This window comes from Rhinichthys klamathensis, unplaced genomic scaffold, assembly GCF_029890125.1.
Source record: "Rhinichthys klamathensis goyatoka isolate OS25496 unplaced genomic scaffold, OSU_Roscu_1.1 h1tg000481l_1, whole genome shotgun sequence".
NCBI classification, from domain to species: domain Eukaryota; kingdom Metazoa; phylum Chordata; class Actinopteri; order Cypriniformes; family Leuciscidae; genus Rhinichthys; species Rhinichthys klamathensis.
Window position 1 is genome coordinate 660,657 of NW_026606968.1, and position 26,844 is coordinate 687,500.

Consider the following 26,844-nt stretch of genomic DNA (forward strand, 5'->3'; position numbering starts at 1 on the left):
TAAAAGCCCCAGATTCATTATGGAATTTTATTCCTCATAATATATTCAAGAAGGTTGGAGGTCTCAAGTTCTTACTGTCTTGTGATTACAGTATTTCTAAATTACCAGTTAAGATGTCGAAATTTCATCAACAAGCTCTGTTAGCCTGGAAGCTATGTTATTCACACAACTTTTCACCACATAAATCTATCATTTGGAACAATGAGTATATTATTAAAAGGAACAAATCATTGTATTTACAAAACTGGATAGATAATAATATCATCTACTTAAAAGACTTATTTAGTCCTAATGGTCAACTTCTTAGCTATGAAGACTTTCTTACACAGAAAACTTTCCCTGTAAAATTTAAAGAATTTAGCTCAGTAATTAACTCTATTCCCAGTGGAATATTAGAATTAATGAAAAGCTATGTAGAGCAAAATGTACAACGCATTACTCCTAACATTCTTTACATAAATGGTATTGACATTCTAAGCAAAAAATGTACTAATAAACATATCAGAGAATGTTTCTACAATGCCAAAAAAATAATACCTAGAGGGAAATTTTTCTGGAATGCTATTTTTATTAATATTAATTGGCAAAAGGCATGGCTTGTTCCTTTTAAATTTTGTGTCACAAATAAAATTTGAGAATTACATCTAAAAATATTACATAACATATACCCATCTAAGATGTACATTTCAAGATTTCTTGATATTGATAACAAATGTACTTTTTGTAAAAATGATCCTGAAAATGTAACCCACTTGTTTTATGGTTGTTCATACAGTATTGCATTTTGGAAAGAACTTGAGAATTATATATTATGTAAAACAAAACACAAAATCAACATTGAGGGGAAGAACATTATCACTTATTTTGAACACAAAGAAAAGAAACTATGTACTATAATAAACCTTTACATTTTGTTAGGCAAGTTTCATATCCATAAATGTAATTCCAGAATTCTTCACCATCATTCAAGTTGTTTTTGATAGAGGTGGATTTTTATTTTAAGTCTCTTAAATTAATTACAAACAAAAAATGCATATCAGTAATGAACATTCATTTAGAAAATTTTAATGGATAATATGTCACTAGAACTATTTTTGTCATGGGATACAAATCTGTCACAAGTTTATTTTTCTTTATTGGTAACTTGATTGTTTTTTAGTTTTTTTGTTATGTTTTTTGTTTTTTTATCTTTAATGCATTTATTGTTACTATTATATCGAATGTGAACTGGAAAGACTGAAATGTTGTTATATATATTTTTTTTAAACTAATAAAAAAATAAAAAAATAAAAAAATAAATAAAAAATGTCAATGTTTCAGCGCTGATGATCTCTGTCAACCCATGATCATGAGGAGGCGCTGAGAACCACTGAACACGTGTCTGTGGGGTTTACATCATCTCTGATCAGTTTTATACATTTGTAGACTATTTAATTAGACATTAGTATAATTAAAATGAATAATGGTAGTTCATAGTCTTTTTGGCCTGTTTAGCTGAGCCATTCATAGAACTAACAAAACAAACCCTGACAATTGATAAAAGAACATATATACACTTATATATAATCTTAATCATCTAATAATCTTATTAGATAATTAGATAATTGCATTTGAAATATTTTACTTTCAATAAAACATTTGCAATAGATTTGTAAAAGGGGTTATTATGCATGTTTGGCCCGGGTTATTGTTGCATTTACACTGTTCTGACCACTAGGGGTCACCGTGGAGACGGTGTCGGGGTGTTTCGAAGTGTTTCACGAAGCCTCGATCACTTTATGAAATAAATGCTTTTCTCCAAAACATGTTGGCCACAATTATTGGCACCCCTAGAATTTTACTCTACGAGTAAAATATAAGTATATTCCCATTAATGTTTACCTTTTTTAGCACACCAGGAGGACTGGGAACATGAAATTGTCCAGCCATGACTTCTGTTTCACAGGAGTTTAATATGAGGAAACACAAAGGCCAAATTCCCTTAATCCTCCATTACAATGAGTAAAACCAAAGAATATAGTTCTGATGTGCATCAAAAGATTGTTGAGCATCACAAAATAGAAAGTAAGTGTTACTTACCCAGCATTTCTGCCTCCAATTAAGCTCCTCAGGTCAAACCTCTGCAGTGTCTCCTCTGAGGACAACAACACAAACACTAAAGCTGACCACTGAGACGAGGAGAGTTTCACAGCACGTAATCCTCCAGACGTATGAGGTTCAGCTTCGTTCACTAGAGAAAGATCACCCAGTTCATTCAGACAGTGAAACAGATTGATGTATTTATCTGGAGAGGGATTCTCACTGATCTTCTCTTTAATATAGTCAACTGTTTTCTTATTGTTGTGAGAGCTGTTTGCTGTCTGTGTCTTTAGTTCTTGTAAGAGACTCTGATTAGACTTCACTGACAGACCCAGAAGGAAACGAAGGAAAAGGTCCAGATGCCCATTTCTACTGTGTAAAGCCTTATCCACAGCTCTCTGATGGAGATCAGATAGGGACACTTTGCCTCCATTAGTTGGTTTGGTAATCTGGTCAAACACATTGATGTTATTGTTGATAAAGGAGAGATGCACATATAGAGCTGCTAGATGTTCCTGAATGCTCAGATGAACAAAGCAGAAGACTTTCCCCTGACACAAGCCCAACTCCTCTCTGAAGATCTGAGTGCACAATCCTGAGTAAACTGATGCTTCTGCCACATCAATGCCACACTCGCTCAGGTCTTCCTCATAGAAGATCAGGTTGCCTTTCACAAGCTGCCGATACGCCAGTTCCCCCAGTTTGACAATCATGTCTTCATCTTTCACTTTCTTCTCATAGTCCTTCTCATGTTTGATGTTGGTCTGAATGAGCAGGAAGTGTGTGTACATCTGAGTGAGAGTCTTGGGAATCTCTCCTCTCTCTGCTCCACTGCACATCTCCTCTAGAACAGTGGCTGAGATCCAGCAGAACACTGGGATGTGGCACATAATAAAGAGGCTCCTTGAGGACTTCAGGTGTGAGATGATCCTGTGGGCCAGACTCTGATCACTGATTCTCTTCCTGAAGTATTCCTGCTTCTGTGTGTCACTGAAGCCTCGTACCTCTGTCACTCGATGGACACACTCAGAGGGGACGAGATCCGCTGCTGCTGGTCTGGAGGTGATCCAGATGAGAGACGAGGGAAGCAGATTCCCCACAATGAGGTTCGTCAGCAGCTCGTCCACTGAGGCGGATTCAGTCACATCACACAACCTCACATCGCTCTGAAAATCCAGACACAGACGACACTCATCCAGACCATCAAAGATGAACAGCACTTTATACTCATCACTGGATATGGCCATTTCTCTGCTTTCAGGGAAGAAGCGATGAAGAAGATCTGAGAGACTGAGTGTTTTGTCCTTCATCAAGTTGAGCTCTCTGAAAGCGAGTGGGAATATGAGCTGGACGTCCTGATTCTCTTTCCCTTCAGCCCAGTCCAGGATGAGCTTCTGCACAGAGACTGTTTTTCCAATGCCAGCGACTCCCTTTGTCAGCACAGTTCTGATGGGTTTGTCTTGTCCAGGTAAAGGTCTAAAGATGTCACTGCATTTGATCGGTGTGTCCTCTGTTTCTGCTCTCCTGGACTGTGTCTCAATCTGTCTCACCTCATGCTCATTATTGATCTCTCCACTTCCACTCTCTGTGATGTAGAGCTCTGTGTAGATCTCATTCAGGAGTGTTGGGTTTCCCTGCTTTGATATTCCCTCACACACACACTCACACTTCTGTCTCAGATTTGATCTCAATGTGTTGAGGACTTCAGCAGGTTTAGAGTCATGGCTGTAAGATTAAAATACCACATTATTACACAAATCAGAGAAGTAAATAACCATAAATGACACAATATATTATTTGTTTGCTGTACTATGGGACACAGAACATCATTAGTTTTCTGAAATGTTTAAATTATTAATCATGTGTTTGTGTAATGTGAATAGAAACACCTAAAATTAAACAACAGCAACAAAAGTCCTGCATTTTACCTGAAACCAGGACACATGCTTTCATTAAAGTCTTGTGGTTGAATCACAGGCTTGAACACAGTTTTGTTTTTAACTGGTCTGGATGGAAGATTTGACCTTAAATCAGAATGAAGAGGGTAAAGAATCAGACACACTGATATTGATGTAATTGTGTCATTAACTGAGTAACAGGCCAACAGCTTTTACAGTGTGTGAATGTATTAACAATACAATACATAGAGCTTTACACAAGAGCACAATGATCATCATTAATAGACTGAAACTTAAAGGATTGTAACTCATTAAACTGCTGTATATTAACAATTTTATAAAAATCAAATACTATAAGCATAACTTTTATAGAAATGATATACCTGAGATTTGGCCGTGTGTCTCCACTCTTAAACTTCATTGGATGATCCATAGAGCGGTCACTCTTCACAGACACACAGCTGGACTCTGGGTTTGAGCTCTTCTGCTGGACTGAACTGGAACACAGAACAGATTCAGTTTAATCCTTTAGATTACTGTGTTCATTCTTTATGAGAGGAACCATATTAATATAAACACATTCATCTTTCATCTTAGAGCACTTTGAGGAAACTTTATCTTTTTATTTAATATTTCATGTTAGTTTCAAAACAAAAACACAGGCAAAAATAGGTAAAAGATATATTTTTTCCTGTAAACTTTCTTTGATCTGTGTGTCTGTGGGGTTTGTAACTCTTTTTCTGAGATGTAACACAATATTGAACAGTGTTTGTTGAAAGTACCTGCGTCCTGGAGAGAAATCTCCATCTCTGGATGCTTGTGAATTACCCATGATGAAGATGCAGGAGAATCTGATGAGTTTGATCTCCTCCACTGACTCTGATGAAGAAACATTCACACACTACATTAAATTATTAAATTAAACATCATTCATAATTTAGCTGAACATGTCTGGAGTGTGTGGGAAAAGGATCGTGTGACTGCACTCTCAGAAAAAAAAAGGTACAAAAGCTGTCACTGGGACAAAAAGGGTTTCAAAAGGGTTCTAATATCTTATTATGGTATGTACCAGTTAGGTACTAATATGTACACTTTTGGTACGGTAGACTTGAAAATCATGCTTCCCCCGTCATTGTTGAATCACGGAAGCTACACCAGTTACTTTTGCCAATAGATTTATTATTTAAACGTGTCATGTCAGATAGAGAGAAACAGGCATATAACAATAAGGCTACATGAGAGGAGGTCTTCATTCTAGATTTATCAAACATTTCTTAAACATGGCACAATCCACTCCTAATGCACATTAAGAAACTATTTCTTCAGTGTATACATTAGTGGTATACAAATGGTACATTTGCATCAGTTGAAACATTCCTTTTCTTGCAAAGAGCATGCCAACTGTCTCAGTGAACATTGCATTGCAGACATACTGTACCCCAAAATATAACTCAAGCAGCTCTCTGCTCAGCACACATGTACAAACACTGTCTGACTTCATAAAAAAACATCACGAAATTTTTATAAAAATGAATAAAGAAAAATAATTTAAGAAATAAATAAAATAACATTAAACAATATTTTTTTTCAGTCTTCATGTACCAATATGTACCTTTGAGGGACCAATATGCACTCTTTAGGTAAAGGTGCACCTTCTGAAAAGGTACAGCCACAGTGACAGCAAGTACGTTTTTTCTGAGAGTGTGCTTTAACTCAAGCTCATAATTACACACACACACGCACACGCACACACACACACGCACACGCACACACACACACACACACACACACACACACACGTCGGCCGTTTCATTTAGAATTCATGAACAATAACGGACACCGAGAAACGCTGAACATGTTCGGGTGAAAGAAAACAAACCCCGACCCGCCTCGACAGACTCTGGCCCGATTTTTAAAAAAAGGCGTTTGTCTTTGAGGTGATTTGGCCTATGCATGTTTACACATATGCAGTTAAACTTCTGAAGAATCACAAACATCACCAAACCCAAAAGAAACCTTGAAGTGAAAGAACCCCGTAATTAAATATTTTATGACAAAACAATCAATCACTTAAAAATGTCCTCCAGAGATTCATATTAATATGAAGAAGTCACACATGAACACTCACCTTGATCAAACTTTTACAAGATACAGGATCTCAAATCCTCCAGCTTTAACATTATAAAGATAAACGGAAATTCCTTCTTAAACGTTCATATACTTTGATGCTGTTTTCCCCGTGTCGTATTCCTATTTTTCCTGCTTAAAATGGCGACAGGAGATCTTACTTTCACTTTCTATTTGTGAGGAGAGAGAGTGAGGTAAACAGAGACGCGCGTTCACGAGAGCACCACTGCGCATGCGTGTGAGAGCAGACGTTGTTGCGTGAACGCGCGTTAGAGATTAATATTTTGTAAATAAAGTGGTAAATTATGTTGTTGTTTTTTTGCGTTAAACACTCGCGTCTTTTTTACTCTCTGTGACACTGTGTGTCTTCTGCGCTCTTCATGCGGTGTGTGTTGGGGAGCTGAAGCACTGAGAGGAGAGAGAGAGGCTTAATAAACTGGTAAAGAGGGCCAGCTCTATCCTGGACTGTCCTCTGGACACCATCGAGGAGACGTGAGCTAAGCTGACTTCATCATAGACGACATCTCTCAGCCCTGCATGAGACTGTGTGTCCCTGACCAGCTCCTGATCAACTTTATTAATCCCCGGGGCCTAATATGAGGAAGTCACACATGAACGCTCACCTTGATCAAACTTTTACAAGATACAGGATCTCAAATCCTGTTTGACATCCAGCTTTAACATCCAAAAGATACACAGAAATGCCTGCATAAATGTTTCTACACTTTGATGCTGTTTTTCCATATCGTATTGGTATTTTACCTGCCTAAAATGTCGACAGGTGAACTCTAACTTACCTTCACTTTAATTGAGTAGACCGTTAATGTAGGTACACCTAACATGTAACTTATTTTGTTAAAAATTCATAGAATGTATATAATGAGCGAGTACATCATAAATCAATCTTCCAACCTGTGTTTTTCTCTTATCCTGAATCACTACCCTACGCCTGTAATACGTGTTTATATTCAGACTATTTTAAACCGCTGAGGAGTAGCACAGTACCTCTGTGACTCGCCACAGAGAAAAGTAGATCCGGCTACAATGTTCCTCCGCAAGACACAGCACAGCAGTTTGTTTATTAACCGCTGGAGCGCCAAAAGTAGTTTGATACGTTTAAAAACATATGTATTTGTTTTCCGAGGATAAACAGATGTCTTACGGGTTTGGGACTGTAAGAACTGATTTTCCTGCTAAGACAAAAGCTGAGATAAAATTCACCATAAAGCAATAAAACGCACCCTGGACAGAAGATCGCAAAGACAGAGCACAGGACATTGTCCTGTCCAAACGTTTCTCCTACCTTATCTCTGCATCCCCCTCTCCCTCTCCCCCTGAGTCAAGTCACCAAAAGTTCACTAAGAATGCCTATATAAATCATATATGATGTATCTTGGGAATCTATTGTTTTTCCTTTTCGTGTTTGATATCATTTTAAGTGTCTCGGTGCGATTGGTAAAATGGTCTTAATTTCATTGCAGTCATTGGTAATATGAGAAAGATTGAGGACTTAGGAGAATCCTGTGTTCCTCTTTGGGTGATGTTTCTTCAAGACATCTCCCCTCTCCCCCGAGACCAGGTGCTACCCCCTGGGGTCAGGGGATCTCTGGATAATACGTAATTCGTTTGTAATTATAAAACGAAAATACCGTTTTTCTGTTTTTTGTTTCAAAACGAAAAACCAAATAACTGTTTTTGGTGTCAGAATCAAAAAACGAAAAACCAATTAAAAACGGCCCGTTTTTCGTTTTTTGGCGATCATTTTATCGTTATTCCTTTTTGAACAAAGAATGAAGAGAGTCTTTAAACTTCAGTCAATTCGTTTTTCGTTTATAAACCAAAAACGGAAGTCACGTGGTCTATTCCTTTTTTGGAAGCGAAAGTAACCGGAAACACTTTCAAAATAAAAGTTGGCTAACTATAGTTAGCGAGGTGATTGTAGACTAAAACTGAACTAATATAACGTTTTTTAGTACAACTAAAGTAGCACTGGGTGTGAAAAAAAAAAAACACTTTAGTTTACTGAAATAAACATTTAAAATAATAAAATAATAACTCTGGCTGTTAGGGAGAATTAAACATTTGTAAGACCATTGGTGACCTGTAACTTCAGATTAAGACAAGTGAACTCATTTTATATGTATCTTAGGATAGCAGGTAGCCTATTTATTTATAAGGTTCTATTATTTAATTCACATTTTAGTTTTGTAACATATTTATAGCCCTTCTTGCTATGTGGAAGCTCAACCAGCAGAGGTCCCTCTCCCCCTTCTCTACCCCCTTCAAGCACCGCTACCAACAGAAGCTAATCACTGAGTTTGAAGGGTGTGCAGAACTTCACCTGCCTTCCAGCTCCTCTTTCTATGGCACTATATCTGCTAAACACTCTCAGCTTCCACCATCTACTGTTACCCCTTCTGTGTCAAAACAAAACTCTTCCAAAACAAATCTATAAAGTTGTATACTTTTTATTTTCCTTTGCATTTTTCTCCAGTGTAATTTTTTTATGCAGCTTGTAGTTCTCATTAGTTATGTAGACCTACTTGTGTGTGAAACCTAGTATTACTCAGTCAAAAAATGATCTCTAGCTCTGGGACTTTCAGATCTTTTATTGCTTTTTTTGGGTTTAATTCTGTTTGATGAACCACCAGGGAAGGCAGTGCTCTGTACGCTTGGTACTTGTGTAAAGTAAAATAAAAGTGAAGTTGAATCATTTAGTTTTTCTCCCTGGTACTCATCTCAGGACCTTCCAGATTTGACCCAATACCTGGAGGCTGTGATCCTGTGCGCTGTGTGCGGGGTTTAAGGACTGATGATAGTACAGCAAGACTGGCCCCAGTCACCATCACTCTCTCTTCAAATAAATGCTGGACTGGCAGGACAAAGCAGCACATCACTCCTTCCTCCGGCACCATAAAAGGGCCTTGTTGTCACTTTCAGATATTTACATCATGGTTTATGGTAAGCCACATCTTTGAATTGTGGCACTACTTTTGTGGAATTGGATATTGAAATAAGTGTATACTAAGACTAATTGTGACTTTGGTGCTACAAGTGCGGCACCCAGTGTCACTAGTAATGCTTCTGTTGGAAATAGTGGGACACAAGTGCCACTAAATGGAGTGTAATGGAAACTGTTAAAAAGAGTGACCAGGGCACAAATTAGTGGTTGATTTTCCTTTATCACCAGCCCAACAAACAATACTACTATTATGTTTATGGTTAAAATTGAACATTCACCCAAACAAATTAATTTTTTTTTTAGTTGTCACAGGTAGAACTATTCTTTATGCTTTTCATTAAGTTATTTATTTAAATGTATTGTTGTTATTCTAGTTCTCATGGCTGTGCTGTGTTTATTTAATTTGCTTGACTGTTTCTTCTTTTGATTCTCCCTCAGTTGTTTTCTTATGTTAGCTGTTTATTGCTGTTATTTGGCTGGTTGTCTGGTTTCACACACAAGTAGGTCTACATAACTAATGAGAACTACAAGCTGCATAAAAAATATTTAATCTACTTAACTAACATAATAAGTAGGCTATATTACACTGGAGAAAAATGCAAAGGAAAATAAAAAGTATACAACTTTATAGATTTGTTTTGGAAGAGTTTTGTTTTGACACAGAAGGGGCAACAGTAGATGGTGGAAGCTGAGAGTGTTTAGCAGATATAGTGCCATAGAAAGAGGAGCTGGAAGGCAGGTGAAATTCTGCACACCCTTCAAACTCAGTGATTAGCTTCTGATGGTAGCAGTGCTTGCCTTCTCTTTGATATAAACACAAGTCAAAAGGTCAAACCCTTGTTGCCTGTTGTCGCCACAGAAAGAGTCGTGCACAGAAGGGGGTAGAAAGACCTCTGCTGGTTGAGCTTCCACATAGCAATAAGGGCTATAAATATGTTACAAAACTAAAATGTGAATTAAATAATAGAACCTTATAAATAAATAGGCTACCTGCTATCCTAAGCTACATATAAAATGAGTTCACTAGTCTTAATCTGAAGTGACAGGTCACCAATGGTCTTACAAATGTTTAATTCTCCCTAACAGCCAGAGTTATTATTTTATTATTTTTAATTTTTATTTCAGTTAACTAAAGTGTTTTTTTCACACCCAGTGCTACTTTAGTTGTACTAAAAACGTTATATTAGTTCAGTTTTAGTCTACAATCACATCGCTAACTATAGTTAGCCAACTTTTATTTTGAAAGTGTTTCCGGTTACTTTCGCTTCCAAAAAAGGAATAGACCACGTGACTTCCGTTTTTGGTTTATAAACGAAAAACGAATAGACTGAAGTTTAAAGACTCTCTTCATTCTTTGTTCAAAAAGGAATAACGATAAAATGATCGCCAAAAAACGAAAAACGGGCCGTTTTTTATTGGTTTTTCGTTTTTTGATTCTGACACCAAAAACGGTCATTTGGTTTTTCGTTTTGAAACAAAAAACAGATAAACGGTATTTTCGTTTTATAATTACAAACGAATTACGGATTATCCAGAGATCCCCTGACCCCCTGGGGTACAGGAACTGACCCAAAACACACTGGAAAAATATTGGTACAACCCTTTTTCTGGTCTGGGTATTTAAGGCTAGGTAACAGAGCAATCAGGGGGAACTGTAACCAGGAAAACCCCCATGCAGTGCTGTGTCAGTGCTATCCCCTTGGAAAGCTCTCACACACTACTGTGTGTCTCTGTCAGGAATGCATTGCTTACTTTTAGAATCATCTTTGAGTAATTGATGTCATGCATTTATTATTTCTGAATTGGATTTTAATCATTTACTTGTGTAATTGACGTGATACATTTTTACCTGACAAAAATAAATGTTACATCTTGATTACTCTGAAGTATTCCGAAATCATTATTTTAGTAGATTATAGGAGGCTGGTGCTACCGCAAATCTTACAGGATAGGTCAAACTAAAGGCGCAGGTATGAATGGAGCAGTAGGCACATCATCTGAAGACCTTTTGATTTCTGTCTATCACTGATTTAGCAAGTTGCATGGAAATGGCTAAAGTAAACTACATTCTTTGTATGAGTGAGCAGTAGGCAACCGACTTAAGAAGTATTAGCTAACCCTGCACCCTCTGACTAAATTCAGAACTGACAAGGTTTGTGTCCGTGAGAAACACGATCTGGCCAACGTGATCTCTGTGCGGCATTGGGTCCATAATGAATTAATAAATGAAAATGCAAGGAACTCAGAATAAGAAAAGATCTAAATTAATAATCAACATTTATGATTTTCTAATAAGAAACAGAATCTAAATTTGATGATCATTTGAAATTGGAGTCAGATTAAGCGTAGAGCTAAAGTAATATTTAAACTAAATTCCAATAAATGAAGTGAACTTCACTGGAGCACTGAAAAGACATACACGCATTATACCTTCACCCACGCCGTTGGATTCCGTCGTTGGGCCAATGGGTGGTCCTTACAGGACGATATGTGGATGAATTATTAACGACAGAAATGTCAGTTTTGGGTGTACTAACCCTTTAAACCAGCTAACTTTGAAGCACTCTTAGATGCTTTCCTTTTTTCCCTTTTTTATGCTGAGAACAGGAACATACAAAAGAGCATACGTACATCACATAATATCAACCAAAACAATAATTAAGGAAACAACAGCAAAAAAAGAAAAAATATATAGTATATATTTATATATAAAAAAAGAGGTAGGGCCATTACATCACATAAAAATGTTCACATGAAGAGATCAAAGGCAGTGCAGATTCTAACAGTCCTTATAGCTTTCTTATTAGTAGAAACTGAAAACACATTTAGATAATTTTCTATTTCTTTTAAGACAGAGATGACAGGTTTACAGTTTGGAAATTTGCATTTGTGAATGTAAAATTTGTTGAGGAAAGAATTAAATTAATAACAAAACATATATTTTCGTTTGGTCCGAGTCAAAATACCCAAATATAATGTTTCTCATATGAAGCCTGGCCAAATCTTACACTTGATAAATACATCAATATCATTCCAAAGCTTCTGAGTGACACGACCAAAATAAGTGAACCACTGTTTAATCAGAATTCAGACAAATCTTTTTATTAGTTTAATCTCGCAGTCGTGTCCTGAAGCTATTTTCAGACTTCAGCAGTATGTCAGGATATAAAATAAACTGGCAAAAATCTGCTCTCCTTCCCCTAAGTATAGCTCTGGCGTTGATTTAACTCAAATTAAGATCCCAATTGTAAACCAATTTAAAGCTGCTGTCCGTAACTTTTTTCAAGTTAAAAATAATCCAAAATAATTATTTAAAAAAAAACATATTCTGCCAGTGGTCAAAACTATCTGCTTGCCGTAGCTCGATTCAAAACGGTTAGCATGTAATAATGATTTTAATTCCAGTGGTACTGGTGGGTTTCCGCGGGAAATTCGAGCATGTCTTTGCGTCATTACGTCACATCCGTACACATAAAGAAGGAGTTTCGGCTAGCCGGCTATACTGCGCGTGAGGATGTTGACGTTGGGGAGAGTAGAGATGCCTTTTGTATAGGCTTTTCTCGCAGCACTTTACATAATTAAACTTATGGCATCCAGAAAGATCCAAACGACAATCATCAGTGTCAACTGGAGATTCACCAGTTATAAAACCCAAAAGACTTCGTACTTCGGATTTAAAGTGGCTAGAGAAAGACAGCAACCGTCTCATGTGAACACAAGGAACATAGGCAGGGCGTTTGGTGCGTTAACTCCGTGTTTTGAAGGGGTTCAAAACGGAAGAAGAGACGCTTTTTTCTGCTGGACAAGTAAGACATTTCAATAGTTCAATCGTGTAACAGTACCACAATTGTTTGCTTAATTCACACAGTTATGGAGTTTCCTTTGTTTTGCCTTTCTCGTTTAGCTATTATGGAGAATATGAATTCTGAACTACAGGTAACCATAAAACACATTAAATGTAGTCACGCAAAGCTGATGTTGTTAACATTAACAATTTGAGAACAAAGTATAATTTGCACGGTTCGACATGATAAGCGATCGTTAGATTTAATCAGTGCGATTTACTGCAGTGCAATCAATGCATTTTCCCTGTAGTTGATCTGAACAAAAGTGAATGTTACTTACTTGTTCAGAGGACATTTTCCGGTGAAAATTCTTATGTTGGTCATCCTGTACTTCCAAAAAGTAGAATGTGTGATTCTGAATGCCAGTATCCACACCGGCGCTGTGACCTGTGACCGACAGCCGCGACGCGCACTCTCCTCACAACATTGTGTTCATCCGCGCTGTTTCATGCCGATGTACAACTCACGTAAAATGAATAATTCCGCGAATGACTGCAATTGCAGACTTCAAACAGAGATGGCGACAAAGAGGAAAAGCTACGGACTGCAGCTTTAAATATTTAGGAATTGACATTTTTCCAACTTTAGAATCTACAGTCAGTAAAAACTATATAAAAGTCCAGGGCCCGTATTCATAAAGATTCTAAGAATCCTCTCAGAAAACTGTTAATTTAGCTTAAAAACTTTTACGTAGGAGTCTTAGCTTAAGAGCGATTCGGGACCGATCTGAGAGCAACTCTGAGTAAGGAAAAGACAAAAACTCTCATCTTAGTGAGGAGGCGGGGCTGACCCCGTTGCTATGTGTGACACAATAGGTGTGTTCGACTTCATGCAGCTCTGCGCAGACCGATCGGCGGCTGACTTGAAGCAGTGCATGCCGGTTAGAAATTCTGTCCGACTTGATGCAGCGCCGACGCCACGTGACTGTGACGTATGCCATCGAAGTACCGCGAGAGCGATTCGAGAGTAGCCGGAGGACTCAGCCAGCGCAGCTTCTGAAGAGCGGCTGCACGAGCTCTGATGACGACACAGCTGGTCCACGATTGGCCGGATTCACCGCATGACAACGATCACGTGCGTTTCGAGTTTTTTCGCTTTATTCTCACACCTTTAGTTCCACTAAAGCTCACAAACCAGTTTTTTTATAACAGTAAACAGTCTTTTCATGTAGTCGCGATTTTATATTGTGTCATGTTTATCAAAATAAAACTGATTAAAAAACGTTCACTCCACTTCATTGATATAGGCTTATTTTGAACTTTATTCTTGTTCAAACAGATGCTGTATGAAGCAGTAAAGTATTGAATGAAAATGTGTCTGAAATATCTGTGTATTTGGCAAATATTGCATTTATTTCACTTCAGCTGTGCTAAAGTATGCAAACACCACGTAAACGGTCACTACGGGAACCAGAAAGTGTCCGACTTCACGTCTCCGTTTGCAGCTCCTCCCCGCCTGCACGCGGCTACTCTCGCCGATCGGTTACATCCAGCCGCAGCCGATGTCGAACACACCTAATCTTTTGAAGACTGTGATTAGTTGGTTGTCCAAGAAAGAGGGATTTTAAGTATAGGGTCTATTCTAAGCCTTCACTTTGAAATTACATGTGTAATTTTTCCTATTTGACCATTCTCACACACACACACATTATATATAAATCCTTTTCTTTTTCTTTTTTTTTTTTACCATGCTGTTAATTTCCTATAAGGTAGGCTATTTGATTGGCTTAGAATGATAAAAAAATTTCCACTCTTTCCAATTACACTGATTGCTGGCGTCTATTTAAGTGGTGGTTTGAATGTTAATTTTAATGTATCAAACATGGAATTTTCCCAGTTGCCAAATATCATAATGTAGTGATTACTTTCATTTCTGGCGTTATGGCATTTCTGCGCTGTTTCGGAGATCTTAGCGCGTCTCTAATAAGATCAGTCACAAACATGATCCCTGCACGATCTCATCTATAGGGTCTTATTAACTCACTTGTCTGCAACACATTTCTTCTCCCTCTTCGTCTTTCTGGCATTTTCTCCTCTGCTAAAGAAACTCTTAAGCCTCTTAAAAGTCCTCATCCGTGCTCCTAACAATTTTGACCTTAAGACCTCTTTTAAGGGTTAAGATGCTTTCTGAATTACGTTTTTCTTTACTAGGATTTTTTCTTTTATTTTAAGAGTAAACGCCCACATTTCTAAGAATTTTCTTAGAATTTAGTCACTAGGAGCTACTCTTTGCATTAAGACTCTTTATGAATACGGGCCCTGATCTATTGGATTTATCAGGTGTGGGTAGTCTACACTAATAAGAATAAGTGGTTGGTCATTAGCGAAGGCTGGAAGGGGTAAGTCTCAAAGATGTCTGAAACGTCTCTGCAAGATCTGAACAGGATACGTCTATTCTGCCAGACCCAATCTGGCAGCAGAAAAGGCATTGGAAATGGAATACTTCTATTCTGGATTGGCCATGGAGGATATTTCAAAGGTTACAGAAGAACCTTCAAGTGCAAGAGTATCTAGACGTACAGTTCTAACAATTAGGGACTCAGTTACCCCATTGAGGCCCAAAGAATCAGATGCTTGAGGTAGCAACATGGTACGTTCTGATCCATCCTCCAGGATGGCATAAGTTTGCAAGGATCTGCCTTTATAATGGAGAAGTACTTCAGCAACTTTAAGCAGTACCCTGCCAGAACCTCCAAGGCGACTAAGATAGAATGTACCGTTATCCTGATCATGACAATTGACTCCATGATGGATACTGTAAGCAGCCAAGTCTATTACTTTAAGCAGCTGATGGCTGCTGGACGGTGCTTGTTAATGGACGCGCTCGCTTGGGTTGTTATTCACAGCAATGTCCACTCCAAGTTTAATATGCTTACATTGTAGATTTATTTTACCGTGACTGGTCCTCATTTCCACGTAAGCAAGAGTCCAACAAACAGTCAATAAATCCACAGTTACAATTTCTTCACCCTGGCAGATTTCATACTGCACAGCATGGCACATCATAGCTCAGTGTAGCATAGCTTAGCGGTCAAAAAACTGTGTGCACCTTCCCTCCAGCAACACATGTCACCTGAAGGAAGGTTCCTACCTATATTCAGCAACCAATTACCCAAAGAGAGACCCCTACTGGACACACACCTGCATAAGGTTTAAATAAAGACAAAATGGCTCTTACAGATACCAAGATGTCTACCAAGGGTTTTTTCAAGTCACAGTTGACAGCTAGATGGTTAAGCCCGCATCTCCAACATCTTTTGTTCTCTCTAATCCATGCATCCTTCCTGGTGTCTTCTAAAGATCTAAAAGTGGGGCACAGGCCAATGAAATTATCTCTACTGGAACAATATGCGCATGAATGCTTGGAACTCCATTCTCCGTCTCTCACATTCTGGGGTTGCTTATATCATATCACGACGATGAAGAAGACGGTGAAGAAGATAATTAAGTGCCTTAGAGGTGTCCTTGCTCGGTGGAGTCGCAGGTCTTTACCCGAGTCGGTCTTCACACGAAGAGGCTGAAGACGAGAGTTGAACGCTTCTAATGATGCTTCCACGACAGTGCGCACTCTACATAAATATAATGCTTGCAAACGCTTGAGTAAGGACAGCTGTGCAAATTAGCACAGCAAAAGCAAATATCCCACAAATGGGAGAAATCGAAACTACACTGTTGGACTGCGCTACACTTAGAGGATCTTATTTGATACCATCGACCATAACATTCTTTTGAATAGATTCAAAATTATGTTGGCATTAGTGGAATTGCACTAGCATGGATTGAATCACACTTATCTGACCCTTATCAGTTTGTAGCAGTAAATGAATAGATGTCTTATCGATCACAAGTTCAGTATGGCGTACCACAAGGCTCAGTACTAGGACCGCTGCTGTTCACCCTGTACACGCTACACTCACACACACACTCACTGTACATGCCACACACACACACTCTGTACATGCTACCCTTAGGAGATATCATTAGGAAGCATGGCATTAGTTTTCACTGTTATGCTGATGATACTCAGCTCTATATTTCTTCACGCCCTGACGAAACTTACCAATTCACAAAATTAACGGAATGCATAGCTGATATAAAAACTTATAAATAAAATAAAAAAACAGAATACTGTCTAACAATTGATGGTTGTTCTGTCAAGTCTTTGTCGTCGGTTAGGAACCTCGGTGTGCTCTGATACCAATATTTCATTTGAAATTCAAGTTTCTAGCATCTGTAAAACCAGTTTGTATGGATCCGCAGAAACGACAAAAAAATTCAGCTCCAGCCCAGATCAAACACTACTGAACCAGCTAATGAACCAACGGGCTAGAGAGCGCTGATGGATTGTTTATTATTTCTTTGTAAATGTGTGTTTCGGCAGCTTTAGTGTCCCCGTGTGTGTGTGTGTGTGTGTGTGTGTGTGTCACTTCCTGTTGTTTTAGAGAGCTGTTGTAACACCACGTGGACACTACAGGTCAGTGCAATAAAACCACAAGAAAGAGTCATGTGACACACACAAGTCTGTTGGGTCATTCTCAGAAAACGTTGCTGTCTTATGATTTGAAACAGTTACAGCTAAACTCTGAAGAAATGGGAACTCCAGCGCAAGTTCTGCCGGGAAGACTAATATCACACCATTCATTAATCATGTCATTCATTAACCACAGATCTAGCCAATCAACACTCGACTTTTGGAGTATTTGAGCCCGGTTAACACCCATTACTACGTTCTCAGAAACTGACGCTGGTCGGTCCCTGGGGATGGGGCCTACGCCAAAGAACTTTAACATTTCATTTAGTATACAAACTGTTAAATAAATCATATTTATTATCTTGTCTCCCGAGTCTTTCTGGTAGTGATGGGCAGATCGAGGCTTCGTGAAGCAATGAAACAGTTGAAGCAAACGTGCCATATTGTTTCGAGGCTTCGAATCAATCCGACACCCGTCTCCACGGTGACACCTAGTGGTCACTTGCAGGTGTTGATCTGAAACAACTTAGATTTTTAATACAACGAGCCAATAAAAAACTGTTTTTTTTTGTATTTTTATTGTATGTTTCTAATATATGAAGCTTGTAACCTGTAGTCTCTTCACATTGCATAATGTTATTTTGGTCATGAAAAATGAATAAAAGAAATCAAGCCACAATGTCTCACTTTCTTATAGATTTTTATTCAAAAATATCAATCTCTCTGCTGTCGAAGGACTCAGCCTACTTCTTTTTTTACAGATAATTTCTCCAGCCTTTGAAAAAATCCTCTCACAAGGGACACTTGTTGTTGGCATGCAAAGATATTTTTTTAGCAAGGACATACAAATGAGGAAAGATTACTGCTCTCTCTTTCCAGTAAGTTAGGGGATCATGAGTTCTGGGCAAAAACGCATCGTTGAGGTATTTTTTCACTTCCACTGTGGCATTAGCTGTAGCATTGTGTATCATCTGGGTTTCACGGATGTGATTATCAAAATGTTCCCATAAACTGTCCTGTGTTTCTACTGGTGTTGATGATGATGATGATGGGCCTGATGTTGACATTTGTGGCTCTGAATGAAAATGAAAATCTATTATATGCATCTATCTATTAATCTATGTATATATCTAATAATATATCTATCTATCTATCTATCTATCTATTATATGTATCTATCTATTAAATGTATCTAATAATCTATCTGTCTATATATATATATTTCTATCTATGCATCTATTAATGTGTCACTATATGTACTCTGTCTCTCAGTCAATGTGTAAATTTAAATGGAAGCCTAAATATAACTAAACAAATCGCACTATAAATGTCACTATATCACCAAAAATCCGCTACCTCAAAACCAAACTCCTTTCACAAAAACCCACGATGTGAAAATGCGTTGACTTCACTTTTATACTGTGTGTGATAGTGTGATCTTTCCCGACCGACCTGTCAATCAAACCCTGACTCGGCGGATCACTCCACCTGTTGAAACCCTATTACCAGTGTGCTGTGTTTGAGTTTGCTGCTGCCCTTGCCACGGGCTTCTGAGTTTTATGACTGCTTTCCTTTGTTGGCTTACCTGTATCAATAAATTACTGCACATGGATCCGACCGCCTCAGCCTCTCCGTCACAGTGTGTATGTGTGTGTGTGTGTTAGTGAGTGATTGTGAGTGTGTGTGTGTGTGACAGTGTGTGTGTGTGTGTGTGTGAGTGAGTGAGTGAGTGAGTGAGTGAGTGAGAAAGAGAGAGAGAGAGAGAGCGAGAGAGACCTTTAAAATCTGCTTTATTTTACATTAAATATTCCAAAACACAAAGAAACAAACGCCTTAAAAAACCTGAAAAATAAAAAATAAAAATAAGTACAAATAATAATGGAAAATGTAACAACTCAACCTATCTTTTATAACACTCCAAAGCTGATCTGATAACCTTGCCCTTCATTGGGCTTACACATCACACCTTCTGTTCCCCACATCAAAAAAAGGTCTCAATATCATTTACCAATTCATAATAAGCAAACTCCAGCATCAAACGACCCTTTATAAAACCTTGTAACATCTGCACTGGATCTACTCCACTTAAATGAAGAGTCCTGTTTTTGAGTCTGTCATAAGAGTCTGTCATATATAAACAAACCATTAGTAAACAAAAAACCTAACCTTTGGCAAACATTTTTTAACAACCAAAAAAGTTCACTTAGTCTTGAACATTCAACAAAAAGATGATGAACAGTTTGAGATTCCCCACAGAAACTACAATCTACACTATGCAAAGGATCCAGATGTGCTTTGTACCTGTTTGTGGCTCTTGCCCGATGTACAATCCGCCACTGAAAATCCCCTAGTCTTTTTTCAATGGGCTTCTTGTACAGGGACCTCCAACTACCTTTCGGGAAGATCCTTGCTCAGCTTCTCCAATCCATTTGGACTCAATCACTTTGTCCCGAGCTCTTAGATTAAGAGCTTTAACACAAATCATGTACAGGGCTTTCTTGGAAAAAAATTTCCAGGTTCAGGTGTTCTACAAGTCAGTAGACTCCCTTCAGTCTGTTCCCAATCTCCCACTTCTGCAGACACACGCATTTCAGGGAATAATCCATCAAATTCCTCCAAATGTAACAACAACCGAAGACGCAAAAGATTCTTTATTTCTGCCAGCAGTCTTTGAAGAACTCGAAGAGACCGAATGTCTGTTTTAAGATGCAATTCTTCTGCTGTAATCCACTGGTTGTTAATCTTTAAATGTCCAATTTTACAAATGCCAGCTTTTATCAGATTATTACATAGAGTGACTGAATTCAGTAGTTCAATAGACAACAGACCGTTAAAGAACAAAGGTTCTTCCATTGTCCAAACGTTAACTCTTTCCACACTTGTAAAGCTGAAGCATAAACAGACGTAAGTCCGTTAAGGTCCATGTTCTTCACGTTCATTAAGAACAGATGTCTGTCCAGACCCAGACGACCAACCCTCCTCAAGAGGGCACACGCCACTTCCATCCAGTTCTGGTCCTGATGGTGAAGAAACCTTTGGACAGTCTTTAGACGAAAAGCTGCATACCTGGATTTCAATTCAATCAGGCCTTGTCCTCCTTCTTTCACCCAGTGCTTTCCAGTCCAGAAGAACTCTCTGGATCTCTACAAAAAAGTCCATTGGTGGGTCCAGGACATTCAGCCTGTGCCACAGGGTAGACGCCACTAAACTGTGGATAACCAGCACTCTTCCCCTATACGATAGTCGAGGCAGCAACCAGTTCCATTTAGATAACCTAGCACATACTTTATCCTTTACATTCTCCCAATTATTGTTTTAAACTCTTCACTTCCTAAATAAATCCCTAGAAATTGAAATCCTATTTCCCCCATTTTACATGTTCAGGAATAACTGGTAAGACCTCTGTTGAATGTTCAAGACACCACAAAGCTTCTGTTTTACTCCAATTTAACTTGGCAGATGATGCCTTTTCATATAAACAAAGACACTTCTTAACTGTATTTACATCTTTTTGATTCTTAACAAACACAGTGATATCGTCTGCATATGGTGTCAGCTTAATTTCATTATAGATACTGTTACCTACACATATACCAGACACATTTTTCCTAAATAAACACAACAAAGGTTCAACTGCTATTGCATACGACTGGCCAGACAACGGACAACCCTGTCTGATTCCCCTTTGCATTTGTATTGGTGGACTTAAACCTCCTCCAATTTGTACTAAACATGAAGCATTTGTGTACAAAGTCCTAATCCAGGAAAGAAACCCATCACCACAACCAAAAACTTTTAATATTTTAAATAAATACTCATGATCTACACGATCAAAAGCCTTCTCTTGGTCTAACGACAGAAGACCTAAATTGATACCATTTAATTTACAATAATCTAGTAAATCTCTCACTAGATAGATGTTATCGTAAATAGATCTATTTGTAATACAGTATGATTGATCTTTATGAATGATATCACCCAAAACACACTTCAATCTATTAACCAAAACTTTCGCCAGAATGTTATAGTCAGTAGTGAGAATGGAAACGGGTCTCCAGTTCTTCATGAGACTTATGTCTCCTTTTGATTTGATTTGATTTGATTTACTTTATTAATCCCCCAGGGGGAAATTTATGTGTCACAACAGCATAGAAATTCAATGAATAAATAAACAACAACAAACAACATACACAACAGCAACAAGTCTTGTTCTCAAGTATCAATTTTTCAAAGCACCATGATTATATACGACCAGAATAAATACATAAATATATATATATCATCTCACATGACACTGATTATAAAATCTAATTGCGGTTGGGAAAAAAGACTTTCTAAAACGCTCTTTGTAGCAGCGTGGATGAATTAATCTTGAGCTGTAGGTACTCACAAAAGCTCGAGATATTTCATTAAGAGGATGACAGTCATGATTAATCATAAGAGAAAGTTTCCCAATCATTCTATCCTGCACTATCTCCTCTAAAGTGGGTAATACACTCCCCACAACAGAGCCTGCCTTCTTTATGAGTTTATTTAACTTATTCTTCTCCTTTTCCATCAGTCCCCCTCCCCAACAAGTGATAGAATACAGAATCACAGATGAGACTACAGAGTCATAGAATGTCTTAAGTAGTACCTGACGTACCCCAAAGGATTTTCTGGGAATAAGAGCAAGGACAGCCCTCGGACAGCTCCTGGAAGATTCTGCTTCTCATAGCATTTCTGTACAACTTCATAAAAGTCTTTACCTATGATTCCCCACATGGCTTTATAGAAATCCCCCGGCAGACCATCAGTACCTGGTGCACGACCAGGCTTCAGCTGTTGTACAGCTTCAGTCCATTCTTGAAAAGAAAAAACACTGTCCAAACTTGCACGTTGTTTTCCATTAAGAGTCGGAAGTTGCTCAAACAAGTCCGATGTCCTCTGCGAATCACACTTTTCAGCTCTAAAAGATTCTGAATAAAAGTCAACAGCAATTTTCCTCATGTTTTTTGGGTCAGATGTTTTAGACCCATCTGGGAATGTCAGACAATGCATTACACTCTGCTTTTTTGAGACTTTTTCAAGATTAAAAAATATGTAGTTGGAGCATCCATATCATGGACTGACAGAAACCGTGCCCTTATAAGTGCTCCCTTAGCTTGCCCTTGCAGTGGAGAGTTCAGTGCATTCTTCCTCTCACAGAAGTTCTCCATCACAGTGTTTGAGTGCAGCACCATATTAGATGGCATCTTTACCATTTCCTTTTCTAATTCATTAATTTTTTCCTTAATCTGTGTTGTAGAGAACGAAGAAAACTGTTGACAAAAAATTCTAATTTGTGTTTTTCCCAATTCCCACCACTGAACTAGGTTTTCATATTCACCTTTCTGTGAAACCCAAGACCCCCAAAAGTATTTAAATCTTTCAATGAAATCTTTCTCCTGTAACAAACGTACATTCAATTTCCACTTTTGCACTGAGTCTGTGACAAAGACAAATTGCAAGTAACAAAATGATGGTCCGAAAAACAACATGGCACAATGTTCGCAGCCACAATCCTGTTATTAGCTTTTTTACAAACATAAAATCTATCTAATCTAGCTGCACTTATTCTCTCTTGTGAGATTTTTATCCAAGTGTATTGTTTAACTTTCCTCTCTCTCCACACATCCAACAAATCATTTTGAAATTTGTTTTTTTTTAGAAAGGCAGGCGATTCAAAATCTGGTTCAGTATTATTCCTATCCAAAGTAAAATCAACTGTACTATTCCAGTCACCTCCTAATATTAGAAAATCATCTGCATTCACATTTTTCAAATATTCACTCAGTTTTTTAAATAGACTTATTCTATCTGCACTTCTGTTTGGAGCATAAATATGAACAAATATGAAATTATATTCATCAATTTTTGTTTCTACAACAAGAAGGCGACCTTTTTCTAATTCTACTTTTGACACTATATCAACATTGAGGTAAGGTGAAAAAAGTATGGCTACCCCAGCACTTAAACTTGTTCCATGACTTAAAGAGTAACTGCCCTCCCAACACAATCCCCAATCTGTCTCATTGCTCTCGTCACTGTGAGTTTCTTGTAAAAATGTTACATGCGATTCTTTGAGCTTAAGGAACTCAGTTAATAAGCCTTGTTTCTCTCTATTCCTCACACCATTAATGTTTAAAGTACTAACTCTTAAGGTTTGCATGTTAAAAGAGGGGAGAAGAAACAGGAATGAAAAAAGACAGAGAGAGAAATATATAAGAGCAGCACCCATAACCATGTGAAAAAACTTCCGAACATCCACCTTCTGTCCTTTTGTTTGATCCAGAAAGTCATTAAACTCTTCCACAGAATACACACATCTCCAGATGACTGACTCAACTCAAACTCAGAAACTTCTGAACAACTGTCACTATCACATCTTGATTCATCAACACACACGTTATCATCAGTCTCAACACACTGCAAACCGCTTCCACTTGCCTTTTCAGCTTCCATATCAATGCCACATATAACACTCTGATCAGCTCCTTCTGAAACACCAGCACTTTCGGAAAAGAAGAGCCATCACCTCTGCTCTTGACATTGACTCCTGGTCTGACTCAGCCTGTCCTTCTGAAAGCTGTGTGTTCTCAGGGGAAGGAGGACAGTTAGTTGAACTTTTATCCTGAATCTCTTACATTTGTTTTTCAATTTGTACTTTTTGGTTTTTATTTTTCGGTTGTGCATACGTTTCTTTTACCAGCGTGTGTCTTTTTTCGATTTTATCACTCGTTTTTCCGCGATCCGACTGATTTCTCATTTCATAGTTTTCAGTCTCTGCACTTTTCTCCTCGTTTTGTTTTCTATGAGGACAAAACTATTTCTTGAGGCCTAATAGTCTCCACATTCAAAACATCACTTTCCGTTGTAGCGAAGACAATACAATCACTCAAACAACATTATTAACAGCAGCAAGACTTATTCTCCAGTATCAGTTTCACAAAGCATTATACACAACCGAATAATCCTAGAATTGTGTGTGTGTGTGTGTGTGTGTGTGTGTGTGTGTGTGTGTGTGTGTGTGTGTGTGTGTGTGTGTGTGTGTGTGTGTGTGTGTGTGTGTGTGTGTGTGAGAGTAAGTGAGTATGTGTGTGTGTGTGTGTGTGTGCGAGAGAAAGAGAGAGAGAGAGAGAGTGTGTTTGTAAGTGTGTGTGTGTGTGTGTGTGTGTATGTGTGAGTTTGTGTGTGTGTGACAGTGTGTATGTGTTTGTGTGAAAACTTCTTCATTATCAGCTGCTCGTGCTCATCACTAACATGTCTCAGTTCAGTGAATTGATGGAGTTACTGGAGTAAAATTTACTCCGGGATATTGGTTTATTTCGATTAGGAGGGACTGTCAGTCTTAAAGTGAGTAACTTTAGTAACTTGTGGATCAGCGCTGACGCAGGCATTACAGCCTATCACGGATTGTCTGGGAGAGCTAAAACTTTGGCTTACGTCTAACTTCCTGAGCTTGAATGAGAGTAAAACCGAATTTATTGTGTTTGGTTCAAATGGACAATATTTACATGCCCCTGATTTTGCATCCTTGTCGCCTTATAGTACCATGTGTGCCAGAAACTTGGGTGTTTGGTTTGATACCAATCTTAAATTTGACAAGCAGATAAGTACTGTGATCAAGTCGTGTTTTTATCATCTTCGTCTTTTGTCAAAGGTGAAGCCTTTTCTTTCCCTTAAGAAATTCGAAACGGCCATGCATGCTTTTGTTACATCACGACTTGATTATTGTAACTCACTGTATATTGGCGCTTCACAGGCCTGTGTTGCGCGTTTGCAGTTAGTTCAAAATGCAGCGGCTCGGCTTCTTTTTGGGAAGCGTAAATATGAATCTATCACACCGACCTTGATCTCACTATATTGGCTGCCGGTCAAATATAGAATTGATTTTAAAATTCTACTGTTTGTTTTTAAATCCGTTCATAATGAGGCACCACAGTATTTGTCAGACCTCTTACACCGTCACGCTCAGCCAAGGTCACTCAGATCAGCTAACTCTGGTCTGCTGCAAGTGCCGAGGACTAAAAAATAGAGGAGATCGTGCCTTCTCTGCCATTGGCCCTAAATTATGGAACGGTCTCCCGGCCCATATCAGAACTGCCCCAACACTATCGACCTTTAAGTCTACTCTTAAGACTTATCTTTTTTCTTTAGCGTTTAATATACCCTTACCCTTTATTTTATGATTTTACTTTCGTGTGTTATACCCATTTTACAACTGGTGCTTGTCTGTAAATTTGCAAAATTCTTGTATGCATGTACAGCACTTTGGTCAACCTCGGTTGTCTTTAAACTTGTGCTTTATAAATAAACATGTATTGTATTGTATTGTATTGTATGCGTGGTGGTAGTTCGTCTAGGTTCTTTGAACTCGAGAGGGGTGCCAATGGTGTGTGGTCTGTTTCTACATGAAAGGAAAGACCTACGGGAAAGTCTGAGAAGCGCTCACAAGCCCAGGCGACAGCTAAGGCCTCTTTTCAATGTGCGCATATCTCCTCTCCGTGTCTGTGAGTGCTCTTGATGCGTAGGCTACAGGTTTAAGCTGCTCACCTTGCATCTGTAGCAATGCAGCTCCTAGCCCGTATGATGATGCATCGGCTGAAACAACTGTGGTGGTTTTTGGATTGTAAAGAGCCAGCCCCGGCGGTGTGCTTAGATCTCTTCTAATGTCCTCAAAAGCTCTCTGTTGTTGCTCTCCCCATGCCCACATATTCTGTTCCTGCAGTAGATCTCTCAAAGGCTGCGTTTTCTCAGCTAGGTTTGGTAAAAACTTCCCTAGGTGATTTATCATGCACTTCATCTCCGCACTTCACTTACATGTGTTGGCTCGCTCATTTGTGTGACTGCACGCACCTTTCAGGATCTGCATGAACTCCTGACTCATCCAGTTTCTGCCCAAGGAACTTCACACTCTTCTTATTCCCCTTTTCCACCAAAGCATTTTGAGAGCCGGTTCGGAGCCGGTGCCTGCGCGCGAAACAGTTCTTTGTGTTTCGACAGCCAAAGAACCGGTTCTCGGCCAGGAAAACTGGTTCCAAAAGCGGCACCAACGCTTTGCTGGACTAGAACCGTTCTTTTACCACGTCATGCTTACCTCGGGGGCTGGGGGCGGGTTTAGATAACATATTTTCTGACCATAATATAGGATCGCAAAGCCAGGAGAAACATTTGCAGAAACACGATGTAGTCCGCCATTGTAATTGTTATGCTTGAAGTTGGCGCAAGCGTTTCTAGTTTTTTTTTATTTTTTTTTATTTTTTATTGAAAACATTATGTAAGCAAAGAAGAAAACAGTCACAATATAGAACAAATAAATGGAAAGAAAAAAAAAAGACACAAGACAGGGGTACATAACTAATCAGAAAAGATTACATATCAAAGGAAAAGATTAAACGACTTACATATTTCAATTGTTTTTAAAGCCTTCTTGGTTCACGAG

The 26,844-nt window shown here is 38.4% G+C and overlaps 1 protein-coding gene across 50 annotated transcripts in view; it reads right to left on the reverse strand.

The window, feature by feature from the left end:
* Nucleotides 1-26,844, reverse strand: part of LOC130072179 (protein NLRC5-like) — a 912,375-nt gene that overhangs the window by 595,002 nt on the left and 290,529 nt on the right. For 7 of the 50 annotated variants that reach the window (XM_056237189.1, XM_056237191.1, XM_056237193.1 and 4 more), the window contains exon 9: nucleotides 4,361-4,474. The exons of 36 other annotated variants lie outside the window; for them this stretch is intronic. In XM_056237189.1, the coding sequence (XP_056093164.1) occupies nucleotides 4,361-4,474 (114 nt within the window). Of the gene's footprint in view, nucleotides 1-2,079; nucleotides 3,805-4,007; nucleotides 4,104-4,360; nucleotides 4,475-26,844 lie in introns of all 50 variants that reach the window. 7 more of the 50 variants (XM_056237176.1, XM_056237188.1, XM_056237184.1 and 4 more) reach the window with 2 other exon arrangements.